General features: G+C 32.4%; 1 protein-coding gene across 4 annotated transcripts in view; it reads right to left on the reverse strand.

Annotated features, from left to right (window-relative positions):
• Positions 1–9,316: 9,316 nt before the first annotated feature.
• The window catches only part of ARHGAP5 (Rho GTPase activating protein 5), a 93,193-nt gene continuing 74,589 nt past the window's right edge, over positions 9,317–27,920 (reverse strand). For 3 of the 4 annotated variants that reach the window (XM_074235352.1, XM_074235353.1, XM_074235351.1), the window contains exons 4-7: positions 25,589–25,666; positions 22,115–22,246; positions 12,802–12,907; positions 9,317–11,216 (exon numbers count right to left, since the gene is read on the reverse strand). In XM_074235352.1, coding sequence (XP_074091453.1) covers positions 10,886–11,216; positions 12,802–12,907; positions 22,115–22,246; positions 25,589–25,666 — 647 coding nt within the window. In that variant the 3' untranslated portion in view covers positions 9,317–10,885. Of the gene's footprint in view, positions 11,217–12,801; positions 12,908–22,114; positions 22,247–25,588; positions 25,667–27,920 lie in introns of those variants that run through there. The other variant, XM_074235354.1, reaches the window with a different exon arrangement.

Below are 27,920 nucleotides of genomic sequence, written 5' to 3' on the forward strand. Positions count from 1 at the left end.
TGCTATTTATACATATACATACATATGTGTGTGTGTGTGCCTGATGGTAGAATTTCTGGGTTAAACCCAGGGTATGAATATTTTAATTACTTTATTCCTATAATTTCAAATCATTTTGTAGATGCTTATAACAATTCATAGCTCTACCAACAATGATGTGTTTGTGTAACTCTTACAATCCTTCCAAAATGGATCATTCTTGCTGGGAGGTGGGGGAGAATGGGGGGGGTAAAATCATTTTTGCACATTTTTAGAGTATGAGACATCATTTCATTTGCAGTGATTTTCATTTCTCTTATTAGTGGTATAGAAGATTCATATGGTTAGAAATGTGTAATGCTTTTGAGAACTGTTTGCTCATATCCTTTGACCACTTATATACTAGGGGTCTTATCTTTTGTTAATTGCCACTGCACCTTGCTAATTAAGAATTCATCCCTTACCCAGAGCTTTAAAGATATCTGATTTTTTTCCCAACAATTCTGTTTAAGACATCCACCTTCTCCTGGAAATAAAGGCCCATCTTTTAAAAACATGAATAATCTTTTTGTAATGCTAAAATCATTGAATCCTAAGGACAAAGAAGAGATGCATGTGAGTGGGATAAAGTCTGAGATTTCTTCAGTAGATTATAGATTAGAAAAATAGTTTAACCATGTGCTCCTCCTCCCTTGACAAGCAACTTCTGGAATATTGAAGAGTCAATTGAACCTATCTCTTGAAGACAGGATGACCATTCAATTCCTAGGGTTGAAGGGATAATCCTGTTTGAATTATAAGCCCTTTTCCTTAGTTTAGTTTATATTGTGAAGACTACATTCCTCATTAATGAGGATGGGTCAGTGGGGAGGGGGGACTGCAGTTAGGATAAATGTGACCCTTGGGTCTTTTCCCTTTGCCTCAGTCTCTGTGATTGGGGCCTGTTCCTTGAGAAACAAATAAAACTTTCTCTTCATACCTTGAGAGATTTCCGAAATTTATTTAAGTGGCATTCGTCCTACAACACATGGCAGGAGTCAATAGAAAGAAGCACACTACCACTGAAAAAAATTTGGACCAGGAGTGACAGAAAGGCAAAGAGATATAAATAGTAAGATGCATGCTCATTGAAAGTACTATTCTTCACAGCATATCTACAGCACTCAAATACTGTTTCACCACAAGCTAACTGAATTGAGATTATAGGAAAAGGAGATGGGACAATCACATAGCAAAGACAGTAGTTAATAGATGAACAGTCCTGTATTCTACTGGTATCTACATAACAGTAAGAGATCTAAAGTGAGCATTGTGAGTGGACATAAAATATAAGAAGACATGGATTATAGCTTCATGAATAGACTGTGATCTGCACCACTGTGGGGTGTGTATTCAGATCTATGGAATCACATATATGTTGAAGTACTGAAGTTATAGGATACTGGTTGGTAAAATAAATTGGTTTTAAAAATGAAAGCACAGATTCTGTTGCAGAAAACAGTTTTATGTTTCAAACTCCAAAAATCCATTTAACTCCACTTTTCCTCACATACATACCTGCCTCTTCCTTTGAAGCTTTACTTCCTACATAAGAATTACCTAATGGGGAAGGTTAAAAAATTATGCCTCAACAAGTCCTACATTCATCCCCCCCCCCCAACTAATATTACTTTCCAAATTCTTTTGAGGGGGAAGTTCTTTAATGACTTTCGAGTTCTAAAATATGTTCAAATAATAAAATATTAAAATATATATTTGTACTGCCTTTACAGGACAATCATCATAAATTTCAAAGCATTTAATTATAATATATGAAGAAGTTTTCAGGAATGCTGCTGTCTTGGTGAAGTGATTAGGAGTAAAATAACCAATTTCTCCCTTTAGTTCTACCACTCCCAAGTTGTGCAACCTTGGAAAACACAATTTTCCTTTCTGAGCCCCATTTGTGAAGTAAATGTATTAATATATCCTGGCTACTTCTTAAAGTGACTATAAGTTGAGATAATGTATTTATATTAGTATCATATACATCTAAGGTATAAATATAAAGCTGTATACAGAAATATTTAATAAAGAATTTTAAACAATGGAATAAAGGCATTTTTTCTAACTCAGGACTGATACTAAAATATAAGCAAGGCAATTACAAATGTCATAGACTTTCAGAAACACCAATTTAAGGATGATGATGAAAAAACCTTTATAAAGGCAAGTGCTATTCTTGTTAACAACGAATTCAAATTTTAGAATAAATGCTTCACAAGATCTAAAAAAAAGTCCACCTTGAAGCACATTTATTTCAAAGTGATTCTTCTGCAGGAGGTGCAGCTAAGTCATTGAATTCTAGAACACAACCAGAATTAAAAGAAAAAGACATTTACAATCCAGAATTACAGATAAAGCTTTACTGTTAGGAAATTCATGCACTGGATAACTTAAGTGGTTCATCATTATTTTCTTTTTTGCACTCCCTCATCATTATGTGTGAGCAAATAAAAAATCTGGAAGTTTCTACCAAGATGGAAAGTAATCATGAATGATCCCAGAGCAACATATTAAATGTCCATTGTCTAAGAATTAACTAACATTTAGAAAGGTTGGTCATTAGAAAAATGTTTGTCATTTTACCACAGTAAGACAAAGGCATGGTTAAAAAATACACTCTGTATCAGCAGAAGGGGTACCCAATAAAAGTAAAATTTTTAAATCTTATAGTGGTGCACAACTGGCTAGTTAATGTTTTTAGCTGGAATTATTAATATCTGAATTATTTATATAGTTGAGGTCTCTGAGGTTCAGAGAAGTGAAATGACTTCTCCATGGCTTCAGAATAATAAGACTGGAATCTTAAAGTCAATCCTTTTACCTCTCTGCTACATTATCTGTTATCCTATTTTATATAGAAATATTTTATCAGGAAGAAAACCCAAGATGTAAGGAATTTTTACCAAATATAAACTTCAAGAGGGGTTAGGGATTATATGAAAATCATGGGTTATAGAAAACCTGCAACAACTTAACTTTTATTTCATTCTACTGTTCATTATATTCTTATGTTTCTCTCAATAAAAAAGTTTAATACAATATATTAATCTTTTTGCTCATCTCCCACTCCTACCCTGGTAATACAGACTCCTTCTTGGTCAGCAGCTTCTGAATCAAAGTAAATTTAAAGTAACAATTATTGGGGCAAACAATTACCAAGGAGCTTCATCAGAAGCCCTAGCAGATTGCCCTCAAAGATTTAACTATTTGTCTCTACCCTTCAGTACAGAGGGAATTCTGTATTTCAGAACCCATGGTAAGAGCAGGAAAAAAATAAAGAGTATGAAGAAATGACCAAACACAGGAAAATGCCTCCTAATAATACAAAGAAAGTATACTATAAAAAAAAATTTCAAAACACATTTCAGAAGAAATCTATTCTATGATAAATCTCAGAAAATAATATGGAATGGTCATGAAGATTATTGAAATGATTGGGAAGCCTACTAAAAGAGAGGAAAGAAGAGATACACCTTGTAGACAGTCTAAAACATAACTAACCTGGACAAGAAATATACATTGAAAAAAAGAAGAGTAGTGAACTAAAAATTAAAATATAAGAATATTGAAGTTAACAAGTCATATCTATGTTATGCACTGTTATGTACTAGGCACTACTAAGCACACCTCTTTCTCACTCCATCCTTACAATTTTGGGATATAGATGCTTTTATCCTCATTTTATAGTTGAGGAAACTGAAGAAGACAAGAGTTGTACTGTAACTTGCTCAGATTTGTACAGTTAGTAAGTGCCTAAGGTCATATTTGAACTCAGTTCTTCTAAACTCCAGGTTTGGCATTCCATTTAGTGAGCCACCTAGCTGACCAGTACCTATTAATCAAAAGTAACAGATATGGAAAAGAGGACAGAGAAAAACTAAGAATTACTGGCTACCAGAAGAACATAATAAAACTAGAGTATCACATTTTAAGTAATCTTGAAATTTTCTGAAAGTGTTGGACCTCAGGAACAAAGCAGAGTTTGCTAAACCCTCTTGGACAGCTTTAGAGAACATTAATAATATCCCTAGAAATGAGATGGCCAAGGTCAAAGGAAAAATATTTCAAGTGGCTAGGAAATCATGGCCTCTCAGGATCATAAAGGACTATGTACCAACTAAGAAAAGATAAGGCAATAAAAATTTTAAAAAAAGCAAAGTGATTCACAACTATCAAATTATTTATTTTGCAAAGCTGAGATAAAACCTGCATGGGTCAAAAAGAACTTTTAACAAAATAGATTATTTACTAACATTCCTGTTTTGTTTTGAAATAACAGCTAGTTAGTAAATACAATGGACAAGACACTTTAAAAAGGTAAGCACATTTAAACAATGTGAAGAGACTGATTATCAAATACTTATCTCTAGGAAGCTAGGCTAAGAGACTATATGGTACATTCAAAATTTGACCATAATGAACACACAAGAAGTTATTGTTAGAGAAATATTATAGCTTTAGGTTTGTTTTCTTTTTAAGGATGGAAAAAAAAATCCCAGAAAAGATGAGGGGAAAAAAGAACTATTTCATAATTAGAACATCAAAAGAAAAGATCATTCCAGGTTAGTGGAGAGGGTAGGAAGATTGTGAATCTCAAGAACAGGACTCTTTTTTGGGTTGGGCAAGGAAAAAAATTAATATATATTTATATTAAGTGGGAGACTTGGGTGTAGTCAGAGAGGGTACTGATAAGGTGAGTAAGAGACTGAGAGGAAAAAACCTCAAGTAAAGACAGAGAGGAGAAATATTTTCACAGGGCTTGATGAAAGAACAAACTTAATAATCATAACCATCAAAGTGAATGGGACAAAAATCACCATAAATTACAACTGTAGAAAATAGATTTAGAATTAAAATTCCCTGATTTGATATTTACAAGAAATTCACTTAAGATATAAATATGCATAGTTAATTTATTATTCCTCTGAAGAAATCACAAAAGCAGCAATTATCTTGACCTCAAGCAAGGCAATAGTAAAAAAAAAAATCAATGGGAGATAAGTAGAGAAACTATTTTATATATGTTTAAAGATAGCATAGTTGAATAAACATCATTATTGAAGATATGTACATATGCCAAATTACAAAGCAATTGATAATCAAGGGAAAAATTAAATGAGTTACAGGAAAAATAAAAAATAAGTATTGTGAGATCTTATTGTTTTTGTCAAATTGAACAAAAAATTCATAAAGAATATAATATTGGAAATAAAAGACTTTTGTAGGTTACTGAATGGGAATCTCAAAGAAAGTACTGTTTTTCATAAAGCATATAGTTTTAAAGAAAAACTGTTAGGGCATAAATTAAATGCTAAAATACATCAACAGATCATATTGCTAAATAATCTATAAACTAAAAATAAGTGGGTGAAGAAATTATAATAAATTATTGAGGGCAAGTGCATAGTGGATATAACAAAAGTCCTGGAGTCAGGAGGACCTGAATTCAAATCTGAACTCAGACACTTAATAATTACCTGTGAGATCTTGGGCAAATCACTTAACACTATCGCCTTACAAAAACCAAAAAAACAAAACCAAATACAAATTACTGTAGAAATTAAAATTACATCAATAAAAGAGTTGATGTCATACAATACTTGAGAAATGAAAAAGATTTCAGACAATAGCTGTCATGGGAAGTCAGCAAGTGAGGTATAAAAATATTTGTCTGGCTTTGATGAAGGCGACTGTGGTTATGTAACATAAACAGAGTTGACCCAATCACTATAGTTTCATGACTTTCTCCAGTTCAATTCAGCAGTACATGAACAGAAGCAAAGAGGGAAGAGTAAATTCAAAGCTAGATTCAATTTAATTACATTTGATTTCACATTTTAAAATTCTCAATTCCTATAAACCACCACCTATAGATATACTGCATTGGGAATCAGTGATGGTATGAAGCCTATTCATAGTACCCTGGGATACCTTGAGTCACTTCATCAGTTATGACTCTGGGAAAATGTGAGCAAGAAAGGATTTGCTTTGCAATACTCATGAGGCTTTTGTAGATAATGGAGCTGAATCAATCAACTTCTTGTTCTCCATGAAATGACGAAGTTGATCTAAAAGGGCTAGCACAGGAGATAAGACTGAGAATTTTGGATTTCTCTCTGACCAAAGGTCTTCCTGCAGAAGGGCTGAAGATCCTTTGTTGGGCAGTCTGGTGGAATGGATTCTTGCTTCATCGAGGGGTAAGCTCTAAAGTCCCTTCTCATCAGAAGGGGGGAAAAAAAAACCAAATCTTGCTATGGTCCAGAATTTTTTGTTAATTCTTGCTTCTTGACTTATCTTTCATAATGTTGTGACCAGTCACATCTGTGGTCAAGTGTAAAACCAGTTGGAGTGATGTGCTTATTTATATCTTCTAAATCAGTTACATATATGCTTTAGAACAATGAATAACTTCATAGTAGTATTGATTAGGTAAATGACAACCAAATTAATATTTTCTCTACTGAGTCTAGCAAATTCATTTTTTAAACTCTGACAATTACAATTTTTACAAAATTTCCACATAGTTTTGTCATCAATTTTGTAATGATCTTGTCTATCTTTCTCTCCAAATTCCCTGGGAAATAGCTCTAGAGATAAAGATGATTGAGAAATTAATTCCTATCTATGTTGTTAATTATGGAGACAAAGGTAGAGATGCTAGAGATTTATTTCACAAAGGAAAATGTTAAAAGTAAGAATCCTATGATTATGATAGTTATGAAGCTAATGTTTAAAGCACATCTTTTCATTCTAATATAATACAAAAATACTAGAAGACAGGTTTCCCTTAAATAAAATTTTGTAAGGCAACTTAAACAAGATACTGTAAACTTACACAGCCTACAAAAATAACTTTTTTCCATAAATGTCTCAGTATTGGAGAAAACAAGAGTCAAAATTCCCAATATATTTCTCAAAGTTCAATTGAAAAAATTCAAGACTAGGATAAAAAAGCAGGAAAAATAAGAATGTAGTGTAAAACTAACGATTTCCACCTAACTCCCTCCCCCAAATCCAATTCACACAAAAATTAGTCTTGAGATTCATACAGTAAGAACTAAGATTCCTTTTAGGTTCTATTTCTAGTCTCATAATAGTAAAATTTTAGGTAACTTAAGACATTCTAGTGCCTCATTAAAATTCCTATCAAATCAAACATTCTTATCAAGATCCTTTATCCAATTATTAACTAGGCTTCAGAGATCAAGGTTTTAATGTTTGTTTCTACTGAATGCTCATCATTCCAACTTTTAATTTACCATAATAGAGGAAACAGCTGACCTCCATTGATAACATACGATTAAAGTCATTAATTTATCTCACCTAGTGAAGTTTGCCACTTTTTCCATTTCATATATATATATATATATATATATATATATATATATATGGATAGATGGATATATATACACACATATATATATATTCACACACATATACACGTATATATACAAGATTCACTTAAAAAACATTCTGAGTCAAAATTTTACTCAAAAAAATAAACTAATTTTTAAACAAATCGGTGAGAGCCACCAGAACTAAAAATTATACACAGTAAGCATCATCATGTTTTATTCATAGCATTCTTTATACAGAATAAGCTTCACTGATATTTAATTCACTGCAGCATCCTGTTGGTGGTGAAGCACAAGATTACATTAATTAAAAACAAAGAAACAAAGCGCTTTTGACGTTTTAAAATTATATATATATATATATATATTTATATCCAGTTGACAAATAGCATCACAATTATTACTGTATATAAAAAAACTAAAATCACCATGGAAGCTAAGGCCTAGGTTCTTATTCCAATTGTTTCCTTTTGCTTATAGTTTAGAGATATTAGAAATTATATTCCAGTACCTCAAAAGGAAAGGCAAGTCCACATTATGTACATATAGGATGGAAAATAAAAGCTGCTTTTCACCTAAATCAGACTGCTGTCACCTACAGTATTTACATTATAAATGTTCAAAACTACTAACAAATACCATTTAAAACTGAAATACACTGTACCTAGGCTATTACTTTTAAAAAAATTTATTTCTAAAAAAAAATTAATTATAAATCACCTTGAAGGAATATAATTTGATTCCCAAATGGTTGGTTGGATCTGCTGAATGCATAAATCAAGAGTAGCAATATGCCTGTTATATATCTAAGCTAAACAAGGCTCTTTAAGCCCAATAATGTAACAATCAGACATAGGAAGCATCAATGAAAATAGTGTCAATCTTGTGAAATTTATTTATTAGTTTTCTTTAAAATTTAATTGGTAAAAGTCTATTGCCCCCCCCCCCCCAATTTGGATACTAATGAAATTTATGAGGGATTCTTTAGTCCCTTCTTTTAATCTTCTAAAGTTTCATGTTATTATATGCCCCTTGTCTTTCAGCTGTTCCATAGGAAAGCAAATAATTAAAATACTTTTTCAATATTTAAAACATAAAAACTAAGATCTGGACAAAAACTAATTCAGTCATATATTGTTTTAAGTAGTTATTTAATTTTCAATCATTGTTAGTGAAACTTACTATACCAATTGTGGGAGTATTTAGATGAACTCACTGTGAGTGCCATGTCTATGATATAAAGAAGAAAATTCATATCAATTTTGCAGATATGTATTATGTGGTTTAATGTGGAAAATGGTAAATGCTAGTTGTAACATAAAAAATGCTACTGTATGCAGATGAATTTTAAATGATCATAGCTGACTATATATACTAGTAGAGCAAAAAACAGAAATAGTGTAAAGTAAAATTCATTTCACAGCAGGAAAGTTACACTAGACTGAATATGAAGAGACATGGACAGTTGAAAATTTTCCGTTCAGCCTACTTCCAAAAGAAATAGTTAGGCTTTTTTCCTGTACATAGTTTGATGCTTTGTCTATACCATATATAGTAGAAAAATAAATTCTTTAGCAACCTAGAAACAGTTTATAAAACTCTTAAAGTTTAATTTTCTTTGCTAGACATGCCAATGTTAAACTGACTATAAATTAAAGCTATATAGACAACAGTTTTAAGTAATATAGAACAAGTTAAGAATACTACATTTACCGGACAGTCTTAAATTATTGTACTTTCAGAATTCCTGTGTGCTTTGCAATAGGAATAATAGGGCTTTTGTTTTCTTAGAAAAGATAATAACTTGCAAGAAAATAACACATAAGATAATTTATGATATACATGTACTTCAACAGCAGCCTGGTTCATGTCAACATCTTGATCCAGAATGGTTAATCCAAGTTAAAATTAGAAGTACAATACCTAGGACATAACAGTTGGGAAAGGCAATTTTTATTTTAGGAAAAGGAAGCAAATCAAACGCTTAACCTTAAATCTCAAAATCATCTATTTTATACTACATAGGACGATCTTAAAATCTCAGCATGAATGAAGATTACAATGACCAAAAAGCTTTTTTAACCACAAAAAACGTACCCTAGCAGCTGAAAATAAACCGAATTCTTACCTTTCCAGACAAAAATGGCATAGTTTGATCATATAACTCTTGAGAAAACTAACAAAAAAAGTTTACAGCCGCCTAATTCTGAAAATGTATTCATAATTTATCGCTTTGTTAAGTTGCATCATCACTATTAAAATATTTAAAATGAAAAAGCAGCAATGTTTTACAGCAAAATTGGTACCAACGTCAAAGAAAAAAAATGTATAAAAATGGTGCAAAAGTAATTCTGAAATTTTAGTACAACATACCACAGAAAAGAATATGAATACAAGTTCGTAATTTTATATATACACTCCAAAGAGGCAGTCAGTACCCAAAGTATTTATTGCTATATTAGCAATGGATTTTTGTATATATTTAAAGGGCCACATAAAAATAGATTTTAAAGAACAGATTAAATTCATGTCCTAGATTAAAACATTGTTTGGTTTAAAGAATTTTACTACAACAAATTTATGCTTATGTATGAAAAGTTATATAACCTTATATGAAAATGTCATGAACTATTTTCTACACACTAAATGTATTCCCCAAGAGGGAAAAAAATTAAAATATCTAAAATATATTATATTAAGTTTACTAGACCGTCAATGATCTTTTGAACATGCATTTGTTTACAGAATTAACAGTATACAAAATGTTTTTCTCATTAATGGAACAAAAGGAAATAAGTAAGATGACATCTGGTTCTTTTGCACAATATTCTAAATTCACTTTTGCCATAATCATGTCCTTGGTCTTGTGCTACAAGAAATAAGAACTATCTTAAACCTACCCCTCATCGAATTGTCCACAGGTTTATTCAAAAGACTGGAAGGTGCAGGAGTGTAATATATTTTAACAGTGCACTTTTTCATTCTTTCCAACACCGTCCCAAGTTAGATGTAAGATAACTTGATGTTATAAAATAACTATAGCTGGGCTTTTATGTTTGAATGGAAATTAAGCTGCCCAAATATGACACGAAATTAAAAAAAAAACAGCCATAAAGCAGGCTGAGAAGCACTGAATTTTTCATAAATGTGAGTTTTTAAATCATTTAATATCTATAGAAAAATTTTATTCACAATATATTGAGGCAGAAAATGCCAAAGGAATGATATAGTGATTGCAATAAGATTACATGCAGCAGCTGTAGCTTTGTATTTTATAGCTATTTTTGTTTAAAAAAATTAAACCTCTCCAGTCATGCTTATTCACATGGTTTCGATCTACAGTGAAATTGAAGAAGGAATATGATACAGTTCTAAGAGAAAGATGTTCCTTCAGTATGAACATGAATTGTCAGAAATATGAAATATACTATTGTACCCTGAAACATGCATGTCTAGCTTTGCTTTTTTTCCTGCCCAATGCCAGGCTGCCTGCAATCATCTCCTATTTATATAATACCAAGAGGATCTGCTTGTAATTGTGGTTGGATTAGCTGAGGTTGCAATGGTGGTGGTAACTGAAGTGGTACCATTGGTTCCACCAACTGTCCAGTATTTGAAGGTGGTGGCTGAGGTGCCACAGAGTTAGCAGTTTCTACAATTTCTCCATTGTAAAAGAAAAACTGACACTGCTGAATAAAAGTTTCTACAACAGACTGGTGGATTTTAGTGGTGGACAGAAACTCTCGATTTTCAAAATCAGGTCTCATCAAAGTGGGCCAGAAACAGATGGATAAGTTGTCTGCTGTCATGAAGTTGGTTTTATTTTGTTGACTAACTCTGGAAAAGAAAAAAAAACACATTCATATATGATTAATTTTAAAAAATCACAGAATTTCAAACCAAGAAATTACCTTAGAAACAATGTAACTCACTAGAATGCAAACCTCAAATTTAAAGCAGTTTTTTTCTATTCTACCCTTTTAGTAAAGAACAGCTGCCAGCAAATAACCAATTCCTATGTTTTTGATGCTTTTTGTAGCCCAGGTACTTAGCACAGTGCCTGCCTAATAACAATAACAATAACAACAACAACAACAATAATAATAATAATAATAATAATGATGATGATGATGATGATGACGATGATAATGATGATGATGATAATGATGACAACAGTTTTTTAAAGCTCCCAGGATATGCTTCTTTTGTTCAGTGTTCCTTAAGAGAAGTAATTTATAGATGTGGAAGCAGTTTGTTTTATTCCACTGGAAGAATAAGCTTCTCAAAGTACTGAAAACAAATTACAACTAAGGCTGTACTGAAGAATAGCAAAACTGTAGATTAAAATCTTAACTATTTTGAGCCATCATCTATTAATAAACCATATAGAATTCTACACATAATCTTATATGTTGTTGATTTTCAGAACTAGTGAAAATTGCCCCTTAATAACAAGGCACGTCTGTGGTCTCCCTACTCTGAAAGTCAAATTCATTGTTCTCTCCCCCACCCACAAAACACACACATGCATACCCTCATAGCCTCTTAAAATTATTTTAGAGATTGTTTAATCTCTAATTAATTAATCTCATAACTTTAGAGATGAAGGTTATGAGGCTCAAAATTTGAGTGATTTTTTTCAAGGTCATAAAACTATAATTAGTTTTAGAACTAGAACTGAACAGAGCCTTCTTAACTTTTAGTTTCTTATAAATTTAATCACATTTTTCAGTTTTTATGCAATTTATGAAATTATATTTCTCAATATTTGACCAGGTCAACACTGTACCCTGAAATATTGATTATCAATTATTCACATGCAAGGAGGTGGTATAAATAATTTCTATATCAAAAGAAGCCTGTACCTTTTCTCCTCATAAAACTACTTTTCAAATCAGGGCTTTCTTGAGATGACATTAGAATAATGTATTTCAGATGTATTTCAAAGGACAAGTTGAGAAGTGGTTCAGAAACATCTCAGGTAGGGGAAAAAACCAAAATGACAAAAAAAAACCACCCAAAAACTTGCTGAGAAAAATCCAGTAACGTTAAAAAAATAAAACACACACACACACACACACACACACACACACACACACAGAAATATTAATGTCTACTTTCTAGGTCTCCAAGAATGTATGTTTCCAGGCAAATTACTTCAGTCTTAATTTCTTTATTTGTAAATGAAAGTTGTTCTCTAAGCTTCTGTCCAGTTCTAAAATCCTATTGTCCAGAATCTTAAATCATGCAGGATGATGAAAAATTTATGGTATTTTATAATTAAAAACAAGTAAAAAAGTAATTTTATAATACCTGCCTTTAAAATTAGCTTTTTTAAACCTATTTAATATCAATATAGCTACCAATACTATAGCAAATATGCATTATATATTATTAAAAATTACTGAGTTAAACAGTATACCTGTTTAGATGCGTTATTATATATCTGAATACATCATAGTTAACAGGATGGAATTTCTTCAAAATCTCTTTCAAAGCATTAAGTCGTTCTGTCTTATCCAGGATTTCTGTAAAAATAAAGTAATTAATTGTGCTTTGGGGGAAAAAAATGAACAAAATGTTTCCAAAAAGTACTTAATAATCCTATTATAACTACTGCCAAAATGCACTTATTGTAGCTTCTACATTATGTACTTGTTACATTAATGTAGTGTCTATCCTAACACATTAATAAAATTATTTTAAAACTTAGGAGTTAATTTTTACATAAGATCCTAAAAGAGAATTACAACAGGACCTGTTGGATACCAGTAACTGTTTCAATATTCCTGATTTAAGGCAGAGTTATTATTAAGATTCAAAACACTTCTCTCACTGGTAGGTGAACTGAATACTTCCATCATTTGCTCATATATCTGCATAAAATTGTCAAGTATTAAGCTATGAACAGATATATTGGATGTTCTATAATTAGATATAATTTATACAATTTTTGTTCATAATCTATTACTAATATTTTAAGAGCAGAGCTTTCATTATTTCAATGGATAATCTCTTAAGTAGAAATATTTCTTCCATTGAGGTGGCAACATACTTACACTTTCTCATCCTGTGATTCTTGTTCATGTTATCTCAACGAGTGATAAGATCATGGAAGCATTCCTTTTATTTTAGTAATTAGTACTCTCCGTGATGTATCCCTCCTCAAATCATCTTATGTCAACTTATTTGATTTCTCCCCACCTCCAAGGAGAATGTACCCTCCTTAAGAGCAGGGACTGTTCCTTTTTTTTTCTCTATATCCCCAGGGCCCTGCATAGAGTAAGTAGACACTTAATAAATGTTTGTGTAAATGAAGTGAAGATCACTCCCAATTCAATGCATAGGGAAGCCTTCTAGGTTTTTTTAAGATTTCATGAAAACCAATAGTGCTCTGGCTTATCCATTTGTTTTTATATTCAAGCCCTGAGTAAATGACTGGTTCACCTCATTAATCATGCTTCTAAAATGTCACTTCTTTGTAAGCCAATGCTGGTATACACTACAGCCTATTTACATTCATATTATCTCTTCACTGCCCCCGTTGTTCAGTCATTTCAATTGTGTCTGACTCTTCATGACCCAATATGGGATTGTAAAGCTACCAGAATTGGTTTGCCATTTACCTCTCTTTCTCATTTTACAGATGAGGAAACTGAGGCAAGCAGAATTAAATAACTTGCCCGGGGTCACACAGCTATTTTTTTGAGGTCAAATTTGAACTCAGGAAGATGACATCTACAAATTTAGTGTTATACTATTTTAAAAATGTATTTATTGGTTTCCCCCTCCTTTCACAGTATTTTTCAAAAAATCACATATGAAAGATAGTGCCTAGTGTTATTCTAACAATGATTTTATACATATAAGAAATTAGACATTATTTAGTTTCTGATGCCGTTATGGTGACTGTTTTTTTAAAAAATATCCCCATCCATGATTTTGAATATTCTAAAAAATGTCTTCCCTTCTTTGAGGTTGCCAGAAAATAAATCCTTTAAGGTTCCTGACAAGGATTTCTTGTTAGTGTTTAAATATGCCCAAAACAATTCAGTGATCTTAACTCTTCATAATGAGTTTTTCTGAACTAGTCAAGTTTCTTAACAGGCAGTTTTGATTATTTTCAGGGCCATAATATTCTCTTACATTGTTGCAGTTTTTATGAACCCAGTGGTCACTTCAATGCAGAAATATATGAAAGATATTTTCAATACCTTTTAATAAAATAATATTTTTCAGATTAACATACTCCAAAGACAATATAATTGACAAAACTGACCTAGAAAGAGAGGGATTAGGCTAAAGAAACTAGAGTGACACCAACAATTGTAGTCATGTAGGTACAATGCCTGACCTATTAGACAATTGCCTAATAAAAATGTTTTGTCCTTCATTTTTTAAAAAAATTTTTTGGTTTTTTTTTGTAAGGCAAATGAGGTTTAGTGGCTTGCCTAAGGCCACACAGCTAGGTAATTATTAAGTGTCTGAGGCCACATTTGAATTCAGGCACTCCTGATTCCAGGGTCCCTGCTTTATCCACTATACCACCTAGCAGGCCCCTGTCCTTTGTTTTCGAGAAAGACATATGGGAGGTGGTGCCATGACAAGCATGTGAATTGAATTGGACTGAGGGGGTGCTGTGCTAAGTCACCAAACTCACTTCCTTTTGGAGCTATCTTGGTCCAGTGGCCAGATATTAATCAGGACAACTAGAGATAGCCCTGGATGTGAGACAATCAGAATTAAGTTACTTGCCCAAGATCACAAAGCTAGTATGAATCGAGTTTCTGAGACTAAATTTGAACTCCCCTCCTCCTGACTCCAAGGCCAGTGCTATCCACTGCATCACACAACTGTCTACAGATAGGAAAAATGATGGGGCACTAATGATATATGACAGATAAGATCTTCCTTTATTACTCTAAAACATCTCTACTTAATGTTCTAACTGTGGAAAACTAAACATCCCCCCCCCAACTATAGCAAAGCTTGACTAATTCAGATTTAGCCATCTGAAAGTCAGAATCAATTAAAGAATACTTTTATCACAATTAATTAAGAGTATGAAAGGGACTAACCACGTATTAAAGATATAAAGATACACTTGTAGGAGTTACTTTAAAGAACAAGGAGATACTTTAAATGTGAATATTAATTGTAAATAAAGGCTGTAAGAAAAGTCTACTTTAAGTATCCATGTATTCTGACAAAAGTTTTTCTGGATCTACTGACAATTAAATGAAGTTTATTGTCCTTATTAATATGGCCAATATTGCCTACAGTGTTCATAATGCTGAGCCAACACAACGTACAGTCTGTTCACTGGTATAATCTTTGTGATATGATACAATGTTTGCAAATATTTTATTTTAAAATGTTTTTATTATTGCACAATAGAAATGCTGGTCTACAGTTTTCTTTCGATTTTAACTCGCCATGGTTTAGGTATCAGTGTTATTTATATCATAGAAAGAATTTTTTGAATTTTTTCTATTTTCTAATACAGTATGTAAAATATTGGAACTAATTGTTCTTTGTGTGCTGGATAGAATCAATTTACAAATTCATCAAATCCTGGTGGTTTTTTCCCTTTAGGAATTCATTTATGACTTGTTAAAATTTCTTCTTCTGAGATTAGCTTATTAAAAATTTTTATTGAAAGGGGGGGCGGCTAGGTGGCGAGGCGCAGTGGATAGAGCACCGGCCTTGGAGTCACCTGGGTTCAAATCTGACCTCAGACACATGATAATTACCTAGCTGTGTGGCCTTGGGCAAGCCATTTAAACCCCATTTGCCTTGCAAAAACTAAAAAAAAAAAAAAAAAATTTACTGGTACATAGCAGGACAAAATAGTTTCTAACAATAACTTTTATTTCATTATCAGTTGTGAATTCTGCTTTTTAATATCTGCAATTTGTTTTTTCTTTTAAAAATTAAGTTAGATAATGGTTTCTCTTATTTTTGCATAAATAATTTAGCAATTCAATTTATTACTCTTGCTAAAGTGTTAAGAGATATTAATTTTTTCCTAAGGATTCATTTGGTTACACAGTGGAAATAATAGTATATTGTCTGAATATTGACATCTTATTTGTAAGGTTTTTAACTCCAAATACAGGATCAACTTTTGTAATACTAACAACTGAGAAACTGTACTGAGAAAAATGTACATTCCTTTCTTTGCAATTCAATAAAATCATTAGAGAAGTTATATTTAACTTTTCCAAAATTCAATTTAAATCTTTTTTTAAATTTTTGGTCACATATGCCTAGTTTATGAGAAAGGGATACATTGAAGTCCTCCACTAATTATATCTTAAATATCTATTGCTTGCTGAAATTCTTTTTTTGTTTGCTTTTGCTAGGCAATGGGGTTAAGTGGCTTGCCCAAGGCCACACAGCTAGGTAATTATTAAGTGTCTGAGGTCGGATTTGAACTCAGGTACTCCTGAGTCCAGGGCTGGTGTCCTATCCACTGTGCCACCTAGCCACTCCATTGCTGAAATTCTTTTAGCTTTTCCTTTACTAGATTTATTAACTGGTATGCCATTTGATGTACATATGTTAAATACTGAAATTATCTGTGAAACCTTTCAGGAATATGTGATTTTTCTCATTTAACTTTTTTTAAAACAAGTCTTTTCTTTTTGTTGCCTTGCCTCAGATCATGATTGCTACTATTCCTGATAGTTCACATTCAGTTAAAGCAAACCAGATTTTGCTCTAGTCCCCTCTTTTAACTATGTGAATCTTTTTCTATCACAATTCTTAACAGCACACTATTGGATTCAGCTTTCAAAACCATTTTGCTTTCCTCTTTTATTTCAATGAGCGCATTTTATTTTATATTTACACTCAGGTATGTGCTGAACAACATATTCTCCCCCCCCCAAAGCATTGCAGAACAATCAAATTTAATATTTTCTACATCATTTTCTTACATCTAGACAAAACAATGATTCAACTTCTGATTTGTACAATTTGCTTATGTCCAATCATCACTTATTTGATAATATGAGTTGGTTCCAGAATAATTCTACTTTTTTCCTCCTTGTTCCCCTATCCCTTATTGGCAAAGAAAAAGGACATAGGACATGATTGTGCTTGACCCTGATATTCTTTGCATGAAATGAATACAATTTCCTTGTCTCTTTTTTCTTTCCTTCACTTATGTTCCTATTCATAGATTCTCATTCCTTTGCATTTTCATTTCTCTTTTCCCTCACCTCCATCCCTAGTTAAGTAGAATGTATTTCTACATCAAACTCTGTGCATGTATTCTACTGTACAATGACCAGTTCAGATGAAATTGAGGTACAAATGTTACCTGCTCCCTTCACCCTTTTCCCTGGGAGGATTATACCAGTTTTGTTAAGTAATTTATTCTTGGTTATAAGCCTTACCTATTTTTTCTTGTGTAATATATTCCAATCTCTTTGATCCTTTAAAGAAATTGGCTGCTAATTCTTGTGTGATCTTGACTGTGGTTCTGTTTTCTGTTTTCTTTTTTCTTTTTGTTTTTTAGATTTTTGCAAGGCAAATGGGGTTAAGTGGCTTGCCCAAGGCCACACAGCTAGATAATTATTAAGTGTCTGAGACCAGATTTGAACCCAGGTACTCCTGACTCCAAGGCCGGTGTTCTATCCACTACGCCACCTAGCTGCCCCAGTTCTGTTTTCTTAATACCTGATACCTTTTCTCCCCAGTCTCTTTCAGTAATTTTCTTTGACCTGAATACTCTAAATTTTAGTTATGACATTTCTATGAATTTTTATTTTATTTCTAGACACATAAAGTAGATTACTTCTATCTTCACTTTGCCCCTTGGTTTTAAATAGATCTTGGAAACTTTCTTTCATGATTTCTTAAAATATGATATCCAGGTTCTTTTTTAGTTATAGCTTTCTGGTACTCCACTGTTCTGCATTTTTATATTATGGCTCCTTGATCTGTTTTCCAGGTCAGTTTTGTTATTCAATACCATAAATTTTCTTAATATTTTTCCTAGGTTTTTTAAACTTCAATTTAATATTTTTTATAGCTTCAGAATAAATAACTTCAGCTTGGATTATTACAATTTTCTTACTTGGTTAAAATTTTGTACCTCTTGTGTTAAGTTATTAAATTTCTTTCCAAGTCTTTCTTTCCTAGTTCTCCTCTTTTTCATTTCTTTTCTCTAATGTTCCCATTTTATTTACGATATTATTTTAAAGCTTCTTTTAAAAAAATCATTTCTTCAAGGAATTCTAATTGATTATCTGGTTAAGCTATATTCTTCTATTGAGCTTTGATTGAAGATGTTTCTTAATTATTCTCCTCCTCTGGGTTTGTGTTGTGGACATCCGTGTCACCATACTAGATTTTTTTTTAATTTCCACAAGCCTTATTTACTGGAATGGGAGTCTGTGTTACAGTCAAACTCTACAAACTTGTGGCAAGACTTTCAAGGCCTTCTGGATTATCTTAGCTGGGGTCTTTTTGCTACATTCTCTAGGTACTACATTCTAAGTTCAAGAATCATAGGGGGATTTGGGGGCTTTTTTGTAAGGCAGTGAGGTTAAGTGGCTTGTCTAAACTCACACTGCTAAGTATCAACTGTTTAAGGCTCGATTTGAACTCAGGTATTCCTGACTTCAGGGCTGGTGTTCTATCCAATGAGTCTTCTAACCGTTTCCTCAAAGGGATAATTCTGAATTTTGCGCAAGTCCTTTAAGATCAAATCAACGCATGGTTTGATCACTGTACTATATAAAAGACCATTCACACTCCAGTCTCAGATTTAAGCAACAAAAGCAGACTTAACTATAGGTAGAACTTCAGTAGATGTTTCTGATCTCAGTCCTGTAAACTACCTAGAAGGTTGTGCAGGCTCAGAGTGACTGTGCCACCACTGGTTTATCCGTTCTCTGAATCTGTTAACTGAATTCACTGTTTTGCTCTGCAATTAGGAACCTTGTAGCCATTCCCAGCTGGCCAGCCTAGCTCTGGTTTCTGAGCACCTGAGCTCAGTTTCTGATCCTTCTATAGGGTTAGAACCATAATGCTACAAGTCCTCTTCTGAGATAAGGGGTGATTCATGACACATTTCATGGCTCAATTGGACAAAACTACAGTCCTTTTCTAGGTGTTGTGTCTATAATCCTCTCTCACTGTGACCTTATTCTTAGCCCCAAGTCTGGGTCAGATAACTTTATTTAACCCTTTTTAATTGTTTTAGGACAGAATCTACTAGCCTGTGCATTGAAATCTGATCTTAGACTGGAAAGATAAGTCAATGTGGTTTTTCCTCAGCAAATCATTATTCAGACTGGTATTCTTGTTAGATCTTCTCAGAATAGCTATAGGGGGAACTGGGCTATATAGTGTCATCCTATTCTGCCATCTAGGCTGGTCAGATAGAAAATTTAGTCTGTACCCCTGGAATCAGACAAGAAAAAGTATTAAGATGCCAAGAATCCTCATCAGATATTTTGTTCACTAATACCGGTATTAAAGCAGGGTAATTTTTTTTTCTTTTAGATTTTTCAAGGCAATGGGGTTAAGTGGCTTGCCCAAGGCCACAGGGCTAGGTAATTACTAAGTGTCTGAGGTCGGATTTGAACCCAGGTACTCCTGACTCCAAGGCCAGTGCTCTATCCACTGCACCACCTAGCCACCCCAGGGTAAATGTTTTTGATAAATAGGAATTATATCATTAAAAAAGGCCTTAAAGCAGCTTTGAAACTTGTTATAGAATAAAATATTTCTGAATATGGAATATGCCCTTTCATCCTTAAGGAGACTGTTTTGTCTTTCACTAACTAGGAGATCACATGAACCACTATGAAATTATATAGCTCAGGTTGCCAATCATACCTCTATGTATATATTTTTGCATATATATCTGATTAAATTTTCTTTTCCTATATACTATCTCTGAATGTGAAAGAATTCGTCAATGTCTGTCTCCCTGATACAGAAAGAAAACAGAAATATCTGTATTCGATACAAAAATACTTGAAATATTTTCAGTTAAAACATGATAATAAAGATTTTATTAAGCATTTACAGTAAAAGGAGGTAATAAAAGCATATTTAGAAATAAGGTTATTTAACGTTTATAGCACATATCTAAAGTAAGTATATTTTCAGGGTATAGAAATATCATTACCGTTAAACCCAGCTAAAAATCTATAGCATTGGATTATATTTAACACGAGTCTAGCTCAGTGCTGTACAAAATGCTGCCTGCAGTGCAGATTTTATGTGGCCCCCTGTGGGTTTACTAAATACTTTAGTAAATGAAGCCCAGCTACTGCAGAGCTCTCACCAAAATGGGAAGTCAATATATTTTTGACTATTGTTTCAATAAAAACTTATTTAAAACTACAGTTGGACAGCAGTGGTCTAGCTATCTCTTTATCTTTCAAACTGAACAAGTTTCAACAAAAGAAATCAAGTGGTTAAAATGTTTTCTAACATATTATATTTAATGATTACCAAATGGTTTAATCAGATCATATGCATTACACTGAGACAATTCTCTGAATTATAATGGAAGTAACTCTCCAGATACAAACTATCTTGGAAATGGGAGACAAAAATTAGACCACTGATAAATCAAGTCAAAAATATCACTATTATTTTAAAAATTCCATATCCAGACAGTTCTTGCTTTACATAAATCTGTATTATGTAAATTTTACTTAACATAAAGAATTCTGAAAGAGATCTACAGTCCAAAACCACCTGTTAACTTTATAATACAGTACTATGATCAGTCTACCTCTCCATTCACAGCACTTCATTGCCTTCTATCCCCACTACTAAAAAACAAAAACAACCAAATTTTGAAGAGAAAGGATGCAGAAAGACTGTCCCTGCCATTCTGGTCTTGGCCTAAGCCCTCCAAGACTAAGATCCAATTTGTCCTACTTCACCCAACTACGCTGGGTCCATCCTTCCATCTGTCCATGATCCATTATTGTGAGTCTGACCTCAGACTCTGAATATAACCTATTCTCTACTGTCTAAGTCAATGTGTCTGGCCTCTACATGTATTCCCCATACCCCTACTGGTGTCAGTTCTGACCAGATCCCAATGTGGTTGGACCCAGTCCTAACATGTAACATGTTCCTCTTTCTGCTCTCATTTCTCTCTCTGGCTGTCACATGTCCTTGAACTATATGCCAGCCCCTTTCCTTCATGGGTATATGTCCCCTTTCCTACATTCCTCCTTTCCTCATGTTCACAATCAAATTCACATCATGTAAAAATTATTTTAAGCAAAGTTCTGTAGAGAAGTTCATTATGTTAAGTATTAATTGCCTTAAATTCCCAGAAGTTTATGGCCTCAATTATTTGAATGTCTCTATAAGGACACATGTACACTAGCTAAATCGCTACAAAAATATAAAAAAAATAGAAAATTTAAAAATTAATCATGACTTCTCCACACAATGGCATTTATCAGTTAGTCAAAAAATACCAAAATGCCATAGAGAAAAAATTTAAAAACCTGATAACTGAGACTGCTATTAACTACTTCAAAATTCAGATAATGGAGACCAAAATGTATTTTTAGGAATTCAATTACTTGAATGTCTACATGACTTTGTATTGCATATATTTAAGTACTTTTGAAAATCCTCTAGTAAAATACATTTCTAAGAAATCTTTTAGGGATATCATAAAGTTAATGTCTCTATTTGGTAATTCAGGATAATTCACAAAAGATAAGAGGTTTATTACTTACTTGAGGCTTCTAACAGTTCTGGATGAAGAGAATATGGAATCAAAGGATCTGGCAAATCAGCAAAGAAAGCTTTAAGAGCTCCAGCAACAGCATTTACTGTCACTTCCATCGATACTAGATTAATATTATGATCTACAAAACAAAAATTAAATGACAATTTTAACAGTCGAAGTATTATGAAAACAAGGTGCTTTTGGAAATCTGTTTTAAACAAACTATTCAAATATACTTTGCATAAAGCGAACTACCACTTAACATTCAAATATGTCAAAAAGGCTGATTCAAGCTTGCCACATGTCTTTTAAGAATTCTTAAATTTGAAAGCCTATTTATCCTAAAAAGATGCAAACAAAAAAATGCAAAAATTTCCATAAGAATACTCAAAATTGGGTGGCTAGGTGGCGCAGTGGATAGAACCCCAGCCCTGGAGTCAGGAGTACCTGAGTTCAAATCGGGCCTCAGTCACTTAATAATTACTTAGCTGTGTGGCCTTGGGCAAGCCACTTAAACCCATTTGCCTTGTAAAAAAAAAAAGCCAAAAAAAAAAAGAATACTCAAAATTTATATTGTAATATATCAACATACTTTTAAATTTAAGTGATTAAGACTTTAAAACTATTATTAGATGTTAATATTTAAAATGGGGTTATTTTAGTTAAAAAATGCTATCTAGAAATGAAATGTTTCTCAACAGAATAAGTGAAAAATATTAGTAAATCTATATATCAGTTTAGCTGAGAAACCATCAATAGAATTATATTTGGTTATTTATCAAAACTGTTTTAAGAAGTCTTTATGTATCAATCGAGAATTAGCTGGTTATAAAACTTGTCTTCTTGGTTAATAAGGATTGACAGTTATAAATGGAATAACTTTGCTATCTCAATGTCATTAAAAATAAGAATGAATTTTAAAAGGCAACAATAAATACGATCCAGTTTTCACTTAAAAGACAGACTGCTTTTCTAATTTATTATGAATTAATGAAATGATAGGTAGCAGGTTTGAAGTCAGAAATGATTTCAAGCCCCATCTCAGACACATAGTGGCTTGTGTAAATCTGATGGTCACTTAACCTCTGGTGCTCCAGGAAACTCTCTAAATTACTGTCAAGATAAGGTTCTACATTAGTAAAGAAAGTTCCTCATTAAGGGCTCAGTTTCCCATACCAATAAGATCATAGGTTTGCTCTCCTTACCCCCTAGGAATCCATCCTCCAGAAAAGGAATCAATGTAACAAAATGTGAAAGGTCTGATTTAGTTTTTCCCTGAGTTTTTTTTGAAAGACATACATTTTACATAAATTACTGAACTCTGCATAAAACATACCATTGCTATGTTGTTTAGTTTTTGTTGGATTTTTTTGTTTTACACTGATTCATATTTTCTTACTGGTCTCAGATAAACATTTCCCCTCCTCTCTAACACAGTATGTTCACTTGTTTTGTCTCTAAATCACACAAATTCAAGAGTTCTAAGAGAATCTCAAAGAACACAATTCAGAAGAAGAATCATTATTACAATACACCTGGACAAGTAGTCATTCAGTCTTTAATAATAATGGCTAATATTTACACAGTACTTTACATGGATGATCTCATCTGAATCTGAGAAGAACTCTTTGAGAGCTGAGTAATATTACCAAATTCAAACCTTAAAACTTAAGACCTACAACGAGAGAAACACCCTCCCAACAAAACAGTTAACCTAAGTTATTTTTGAAAGTTTTAATTATTATGAAGTTTCCCCTAACATCAAACCTAAATTTCCCTCTCAGTATCTTATTCATTGTTCCTACTTCTGTTCTACATGACATTACAAGTTTATTTAGGTTTTTGTGAACACAGAATCTGTTTTCCCTTCTTATGCTATTTCCTTATTTACGATCAACTGTTTTTAAACAAACAAACACAAACTCTTGAAAAAGCTATTATGTTCCCCTAAATGTTCTCTTTTCCAGGCTAATTAACCCAATTCCTTCAACTAGACTTCATCTTATATGATCTTGAGACCCTTCAGTATCTAGGTTGCCCTCCACTAAATGTAATGCTTTGCCTGACTATGAAAGAATAAAAAAGAATTATCTTCTCCCTGATGTAGAATGTTATGGCATTTTTAAAAGAAAACTAAAACAAGAGTTCTGAATGTCATACTGTATACCGTTCACACAGGAAACATAATAATAGATGAAGAACTGGAAAAGAATGAGTAAACTGAGACTCAAGAGTCCAAAAGATTTGACTTTTCCAAGAGCAGAATTTCAAACATAGGTCCTTTGATTCCTGATTCAGCAGTCCTTCCTCTACATCACATACTATACCACCATACTGAGCTAGCAACGCATTTACAGAAAAACTGCCAACTGGCCAAACCTTCCTCCATTTTGTATTTGTGAAAGTTGACTGAACTTTATTTCTAGTAATTCTCCTCTTTAATGTTCACTATTCTTTCAATCTGCCTTTGGATCCTGATTCTTTTTTTTTTTTTGCAAGGCAATGGGGTTAAGTGGCTTGCCCAAGGCTACACAGCTAGGTAATTATTAAGTGTTTGAGGTCACATTTGAACTCAGGTCCTCCTGATTCTAGGGCCAGTGCTCTATCCACTACGCCACCTAGCTACCCCTGGATCCTGATTCTGTCATTCAATGTGTCAGCTATCAATCTTAGCTTGGTATCATTTGGAAATTTTATAAGCACAGCATAAAGCTCTTTATCCAAATTATTCTTCCCAGTGATTCTAAGACAAATTTGCCTCCTGGCATTAGAATCTCTAGTTTTTAATTTAAATCCATTCTTGTACATTTGGGTTGAGTTATCTGGGGCTCATGATTTTAGTGCTGTGTACTTTTCTGTGTTTTGTTCCCTGCTAATTTTTGATCATATCTTACCGAACTTTTTCCTATACTATGGATACTGTGTATGGCAGTTAGCCTGGTGGATATAAAGCAGTTTTCTCCTTCGTCATTTTTTTTTTCAGTTTATGTACTAGATTCAGTTATTTATTAGAATTGCAACACTCTAGAAAAATCATTCTTCTAAGTCTTTCTTAGGTGTTTTCATTTCTAACCAAGAGTCTATCATTCCATTATTTCAAGATTACAAAATCTTTTGTTTTCTGTTCTTATGCTATTTTCTTAATTAGAGATCGACTGTTTTTAAATGAACAAAAACCACCTATATATCCCTTCCCTTGAGGAAATCTTTACTTGATCTGTCTTTTCTAACTACTTTATCTCCCAGTTCCTTTTTAATCAAACTTTTGCACGATCAGCCTTTTACATCTAATACCCACTCATCAAATAGCACAGAAATGGATCTGAAAGTGACAATGATTTCTAACTAAATTCCATGGTCTTTTTTAGGTCTCACTGTTCAATTTCTTTGTTTACTTTACTGAACAGTTAAATTACTTAAATCATTCTTAAAACAAAAAGAACAGTATTAGATTTTATTATAAATAGTAATTTATCATTACCTTGATCAAATTGCTTTTGAATGTTGTCTTGATCAGTTTTGTTCCCACTAACACGATAGATGCCTTCAGTACAAAGACCTTGAAGAAAAAAGAAACATATTTAGCAAAATAACATTTAAATAATGTCCTGTACATAAAGATTTATCTAAATAAAAACTATATTTAAAATTCTGAAACAAGTTATGGCATACTTTGAAAATATAACAAAACATTTTTCCATGAGAGGTTTTTAAATCAATAATGTGAATTTTAATTTGGATGTATATAATTTTTAGTATTTGATTTGTCAAAGAGTAAAATGAATTTTAAAATAGGTCTATGAAAGTAATAAATTCTGATATATAAACTGAAAGTCGCTTATAAAAAATTAACATATTTAATCAAGAAGCTAACTACTGCACTACAAGCTCCACAAAAACAGGAACTCATCTTAAACTTTCTTCTTGCTATATTTAGCTTACTGATTTTTGTATAGTTACATCTTTAATAAATGTTAGTATGGCTAAATTCAAAATTCAAAGATCTTTTAAAAGGTATTATTTCAAACACTTCTAATAATAATTACATAGCTATGTTACAGAACTAAGTTTAATCAAGCTGGAGTTACTTTTCTACGCAATTTTATCTTAAATATAGTGGAAAAAATGAAAAACTATGCTTGGCATTTCTCCCAGAGTATTGAAAACTATACCTTATACTATTTTTCTTATGTTTTCTCATTAACTACCAAAACCTGTCTGCTAACATACTTTATTTCATGGAATAAATATGTTCTTGAAAAGCCATCTATGAAGTAAATATTTTTAAACTGAATCACTTCCTCATGATTCCTATAATACCAATGGAAATCATTCCCAAGGAAAAAAATGAAGCCCTTAAGATTTAATTACATTTACTAAAGAATGAAATAAATCTGTCAAATCTAAATGATAATTTTATGACAAAATTCAAAGTAAGCTAATATATTTTCTAAAGGAGACTGAATTAGGATAAAAATATGATTTTGACTTTTAAAAAATTATAAAATTTAAAAGACTTCTCTATCCCACCCCAGTCTTCCTAGAAAAGAAAGTAATTATTTTACTTTGATATACTAGGAGAGGAACATATGTAGAGAGTAACATTATAGTCTGCAAACCCTCTTAAGTGACGCAAAACTCAAGGTTGGGTTCTGAAAATGTTGATGATTTTTTAAAAAGGTAATCTTCTTTTGGTTGTAAGAAGTATCATTGATTCTTATACTTCTTCCAATACTATTAACCTAGCCTAAGATTTCTTTTTTTTTTAAAGTTTTTGCAAGGCAATGGGGTTAAGTGGCTTGCCCAAAGCCACACAGCTAGGTAATTACTAAGTGTCTGAGATCAGATTTGAACTCCAGGGCCAGTGCTCTATCCATTGCACCACCTAGCTGCCCCCTACTTAGCCTAACATTGACTTTGGTGTTTGTTTTTCAACCAAAGCATACAGTTGATGCTTGCTGAGTGATATGGTTGAAAAACAGTCTTATGTTAGAGTAAAAAAGAAGTATAAAGTGAAAATTCTGATAAAAGCTCTGCACTGGTAAGGTCACACTCTAGTATTTCAAAAAGAGACATTATCAAACTAAAGCACATCCAGAATTGAGTAAACAGAATAGTGTTCAAAAACATTTAAAGCTAACATGAAGGGATTATAGGTACTAAGTCTAGAGAAAAAGAAAGCATGAAAGACATAACAGCTATTTTCAAATATCTGAAAGGTTTCAATATCATCAAATATCTTCAAAGGTTTCAGAGAATCATAAACAAAGTTGGAAGTGTTCTTAATTATTATTTTGTCCAGTTCCTTAATTTTGTTCTTTTTTTTTTTTGGTTTTATGTTTTTGCAAGGCAAACATGGTTAAGTGGCTTGCCCAAGGCCACACAGCTAGGTAATTATTAAGTGTCTGAGGTCTGAGGCCAGATTTGAACTCAGGTACTCCTGACTCCAGGGCCAGTGCTCTATCCACTGTGCCACCTAGCCGCCCTGAATACAAATTCTTACTTCTAATCTGAATAAAAATGTATTTGTGGGAATGATTTGGAGTTTTCATGTTTACAATTTTATACTTAATAAATTACACAATTTATATAATAATCATGGGCATATTATTAGTGGTTTGTGATGGGGGAAAGGTTTTTAAGCAAAAAATTTATCAGTATCACAACATTTATGATATTGCTACACAGGATCACAGATCTAGATCTGGAAAGAAAGAACTTAAGAGGTCAACTAATTCCATCCAGATAACTAAACCAAGGTCCAGGAATATTTAATTGTTTACTTAAGGTCAAATGGGTAAAAAATGGCAGGA

This window comes from Macrotis lagotis, chromosome 4 (assembly GCF_037893015.1).
Source record: "Macrotis lagotis isolate mMagLag1 chromosome 4, bilby.v1.9.chrom.fasta, whole genome shotgun sequence".
Lineage (NCBI taxonomy): Eukaryota > Metazoa > Chordata > Mammalia > Peramelemorphia > Peramelidae > Macrotis > Macrotis lagotis.